At 30.4% G+C, this 5,052-nt stretch overlaps 1 protein-coding gene across 3 annotated transcripts; it reads left to right on the top strand.

The window, feature by feature from the left end:
* The first annotated feature begins 2,926 nt into the window (after positions 1-2,926).
* On the top strand, positions 2,927-5,052 carry LOC111025635 (uncharacterized). Of its 3 annotated transcripts, none has more exons than XM_088124956.1 (5): positions 2,927-3,097; positions 3,242-3,377; positions 3,521-3,645; positions 4,376-4,515; positions 4,619-5,052. In XM_088124956.1, the coding sequence occupies exons 2-5, from the start codon at positions 3,366-3,368 to the stop codon at positions 4,957-4,959; spliced, it is 618 nt and encodes a 205-aa protein (XP_087981082.1). In that variant the 5' UTR covers positions 2,927-3,097; positions 3,242-3,365; the 3' UTR covers positions 4,960-5,052. The 3 variants fall into 3 exon arrangements, 2 of the variants coding, with proteins under 2 accessions (XP_087981082.1, XP_087981081.1); XM_088124955.1 differs by having other exon boundaries at positions 3,242-3,419; XR_015791346.1 differs by lacking the exon at positions 3,242-3,377.

The raw sequence follows: 5,052 nt of genomic DNA, 5'->3' as shown, positions 1-5,052 counted from the left end.
AAAAAGAGTCAATTTAATTAACAATCGATTTTTTCCCCTTTTTATTTCTTTACTTATTCATTTCCTTCCCCCTCTTCCTTCTGTCTTCTCCTCTCATGTCCCTGCTTAAATTTGTTTTTTTCAATTTAAAATTTTATGTTCTCTTTATTTATTTGATTGAAAAAATTTATTCATACATCAATTTAACTTCTTGAAATAATCTAAACATAGTTTATATGTTCAAAGTATAATATCAAATTTGCAATTTGAATCCTGTATTTTAATATATCATAATATACTAGAGAATTTCTCAAAAAAAAAAATAAATAATAAACTAGAGAATTTAACTTTATATATAGTTAATTTCGTGAGGTTCTATTTTTCAACTTCAAACTAAAATCAAAGTAAATATTTTAGTTACAAAATTATAATAAATTGAAACAAATTGCAAACCAACCTTGGAGAACTCGTGTCCGTGCTTAAATTTTATTTTCAATTTTAAATTTTATTTTCTCTTTATTTATATGATTGATAAAATTTAATCATACATCAATTTAACTTATTGAAATAATCTAAACATAGTTTACATGTTCAAATTATAATATCAAATATGCAATTTGAATCCTGTATTTTTATATATCATAATACACTAGAGAGTTTCTCAACAAAAAAAATTAATAATAATATGCTAGAGAATTCAAACTTTATATATTTCATGAAGTTCTATTTTTCAACTCCAAATAAAATTAAAGTAAATATTTTACTTACAAAATTATAATAAATTGAAACAAACTGCAAACCAACCACAAAAATTGGTTTAGTTGTGTCAATCTGGTTGTGCACCCTACTCATTGCACTTCATTTTCTGTTGTTTTAGTATAACTCTTCATCTCGCCCCTATGTCCTAAATATTAAAATGGTCATGTTATTATTTCATTGGTTTGAACTGAAAACAAAATACCACATAAATATAACAAACTAAATTGAAATTAAATTTTTGGTTAAATTAAAATTGTAACTATTCCTATGAGCATTAATGCCTATAGATTTACATCTTTATTTTCATAATTGTTTCAAAAAGATGAAACTTTACAAGAATTGACTTTCATAAAATAAAGGGAAGATGGATTAAGGTGATCACAACAACTTTAATTGTTTGAACCTTAAAACAAAATGATATAAAAATACAAAAGTAGTCAATTATTATTAGGGAATCAAACATATTAAACACACTAAGTGGAAAACTAAATTATAATTTGGCCTTTATTTTAATTTTACTTGCCTTTGTTTGTTGGGTAATCTGTCCTAAAACTCGTAGTTTGTAAACAGTGAACATTAATGTGAGGTTATTCAGACAAATGTTGTTAAATGAAAGTGAATTTGTTTTTTAATAAATCCAATAAACTACGAACCCTTGGCTATTATAATGAGTACTTGGACTTTATGTGGAGACATAAACTGGATCAAGTTCAAGTAAATAGCCTAAACAGTTTATAGTACATGGATCAAGTTGGGTACCTTTTCCTGGATATTGAATACGGCCCGCTTTATGATTGTTACAAATGTTGTAAGGTGTCATAAACGAAGTGATCCTGATTCGTTCGTGTAGAAACATGTGAGCGGGGGTGTTCTACACAATGAGATTGTGCAAGACTGACCCTTAAATAATCACTGTTACGTATTAACACCGTTTACGGATAACACTGATTAATTTCTTTTATCGATGAACTAAATAACTTGATCTAAATCATGAGCCATCTATGAACTCCTATTTATTCAGGATTCTCCCTTGATCTGCATAGGTGAAAGTAAGCTCATCAGCGCTACTCAATATGCCTCCCATTTCAGGGATAAGACTGGGTAGATAGCTGGGGACATAGAATTAGCAAGACGGAATTCACTCCTACCCGATTTAGGGATAGTAGAGAGGTTGTTCCCTTAAGGGCTGGTCCCGGGTCTTGATCAAGGGACCCCATCCTCTCACTGGCCCGAGAGGAATTGGATTTAGTGATTTGATTCTAAATCAATTGTTCATTAGAGAGATAGTGGTACTTAAGGAGAAAAGATGTAACTCAGGGGTAAAACGTTTTTTTTGACCTAGCTGAGGTTACGAACGGCTTGTGAAGGATCAACTTACCGATGACAGTTATATCGAATGAACACAAATATATCTACAGTGAGGGGAGTGCATCTACAAGCTATAGTGGACAGTCCTATTAGTTAACGAATGTTGATTAACTAAGTTAAAGAGTTTGACCGGTTAGTCTCGAATCGTTGGAGCCCATGATCTGTAGGTCCAACGGGTCTCCATGCTAGCTCATAAAGGATAAAATTGATGAACTAGGTGAAGCAAGAATTTGAAGTGTTCAAATTCGGTTTTTAAGGGAATATTGTATTTTATATGAGATATAATATATAATCTAATTGACATTTAATTATTATGGAGAGTATGATTTATTTAAATTAGTTTTAAATAAGTTCAAAGCATGAAAAAGAGTTAGTAATTTGATTAATGTGATTAATCAAGCTTAGGTGTCAAAGACCAATTAATATGATATATTGATTTGGCTTGGTTTTTGTTTTAATAGAAAATTGATATTTCAATTTTTGTTTTTATAAAAATTAGTTTTATCAAAGTTTTATTTAAAAAATCAAGTTAGTGGAAAAATCCAACTTAAGTGTTTCTTGAAGTGGTTGAATTTTTCCACTAACTTGATTTTTTAAATAAAACTTTGATAAAACTAATTTTTCCACTAAAAAATCAAGTTGGATTTTTCCACTAACTAGTGGTTTTTGAAGTGTTTCTTCAAGGCAATGACACCTATCTTTTACATGCTAGTGGAGTTTGAAGTGGAAGGCATGCAAGGCTTGTCTTTGCATGCATTTGGTCTTTATATAGGTGATGAAGATCACTTGGATAAGGCTAATGCTTACTTGCATAAGTACTGAATTTTTCCACTTAAATTTCTATTGTCTTCTCCTAGCCATTAGTGTTTTTCCTTTGTTTTCACTCAAAATTCGGTCCCACAACCGTGTTCATCAACCCGAGGATAGCACGGATTTGTGGTTGGTGATCCCATTGAGTTAGGAGAAGAAGTTATAATGGAGGTCTTCAAAGGTATAAAGTTAATCTTTTTTCTCTTTACCTTTTCCATCATTTTTCCAAGCATGCTTATTTTGATTAAATTGCTTCATTAAGTGTATTATGATCCTTAGCTTCCGCTGTGCATGTCTAAGAGTTCCATCATTGTTATCATTTTAGTAGGAAAATATGGATGGTGATAGAAAAAGGAAAACATACTCTACACTTTATCAAGAAGAAAGAAGAAAAGTGATTGAATTGTCTGTGCAATCAAGGAAAAAAAGAAAACTTCAAAATATAACAGATGAAATACAAGGTAAAATTATAGCCACACAAAATATAACAGATGAAATACAAGGTAAAATTATATCATTCCATTTTATGACTATCATATTTCAATATCTCTTTTATTACCATTAGTTTTACATATACTAATGTTCGTATTCTAATATTAAATAGGACAAATTTTGTATGAACCATTTCATTCTCCAATACACGAGCTTAAAAAGATATGCCCATGTAAACTTTGTGGAGCAATCAAATTTGATCATGAAACTCCAACATTTTGTTGCTTCAATGGTCAGGTATAAGTTTCTATTTCGCTAAAATCCTTTTTAAAGGTATTGTATGTTGTATTTATTAGATAATTAAATTTTTATTCGTAAATACTTCTTTACTGCTTAGGTACATCTTGCCGAAACTGCAATGCCTGATGAGCTAAAATATTTATTTATCTCACAATCTGATGAAGGAATTTTATTTAGAAAGAACATTCGTGCTTATAATAGTATTTTTTTCTTTCACATCATTTGGGGTAAATTTAGATAAAGATCTAGCTTCTTCGCATAAAGGAGTATACACGTTTAGAGTACAAGGACAGATATATCATGACCTCCCAAGTCTATTACCTGAGGAGAAGCCCATATTCTTTTAGCTGTATTTTTATGATACCATGAACGAAATCCAAAATCGAATGGATAGACTAGGAGATATTGGGTTGAATGAAAAGGTTATTGAAAAAATTGTGAAAATTTTGAGAGAAAATCCATATGTCCAGTTTTTCCGAAGCCTACAAGATCTCCCATAAATTGAAGATGCTCATATTCATATTGCTACGGATGTACAAGTTGATCAATGTGTCTATAACTTACTTGGAATGAATCAAGTTGCTGCTATTTGGATTGAAGGAAATAATAAAAATATTTCATTTAAGAGAGATATTGTAGTACATGCACATTCAGGAAAAAGACATAGAATACAACATTATTTCAGCTGTTATGATTCACTTCAATATCCTTTACTTTTTCCATATAGAGAGGCTGGTTGGCATCAAAACATTAAAAGAAATGCTAGGCCAAATCATGACAATGGTGTCTACAAAAATTCAATAGATGGAACATCCAACACTCCTCAAATTAATAGCATTGAAGACATCATCAATAGTGAAAATCAAGGTACGTTTACTTTGAAATTTAAATTTAATGACATTTGTTAATTAAAATTTATGAACATTCAATTATTCATGCTATAATATATATATACTTTTAATCTTTGTAGGAATTTCAAAGGGTCGGTCCCCTAAGGTTTCATGTAGGGAATATTATTGTTACAAGCTACAAATACGTATATCTACTCCATCAATGTTGCTTCGAGCTGGCCGACTTTTCCAACAATATGTTGTTGATATGTACATAAAGCTTGAAACAACAAGACTTGATTTCTATAAGACACAACAATCACACATTCGATATGAGTTATATCAACGAATTGTTGACACTGTAAATGCAGGGGAAACAAGGGGAGATAAAGTTGGAAAACATATCGTTCTTCCTTCGACATTTATTGGAGGTCCAAGAGATATGCGACGTAGATATTTAGATGCTATGGCCTTAGTATAACATTTTGGAAAGCCATATCTTTTCATAACTATGACCTACAATGCTGATTGGAAGGAAATAAAAGAAGAACTAATGGAAGGACAACATTATCAA

This window comes from Momordica charantia, assembly GCF_013281855.1.
Source record: "Momordica charantia cultivar OHB3-1 chromosome 6 unlocalized genomic scaffold, Mcharantia_2.0 BLBB01000006.1, whole genome shotgun sequence".
NCBI lineage: Eukaryota > Viridiplantae > Streptophyta > Magnoliopsida > Cucurbitales > Cucurbitaceae > Momordica > Momordica charantia.
The sequence above is the reverse complement of the archived record's forward strand: the minus strand, read 5'-3'. Positions and strand labels throughout refer to the sequence as shown.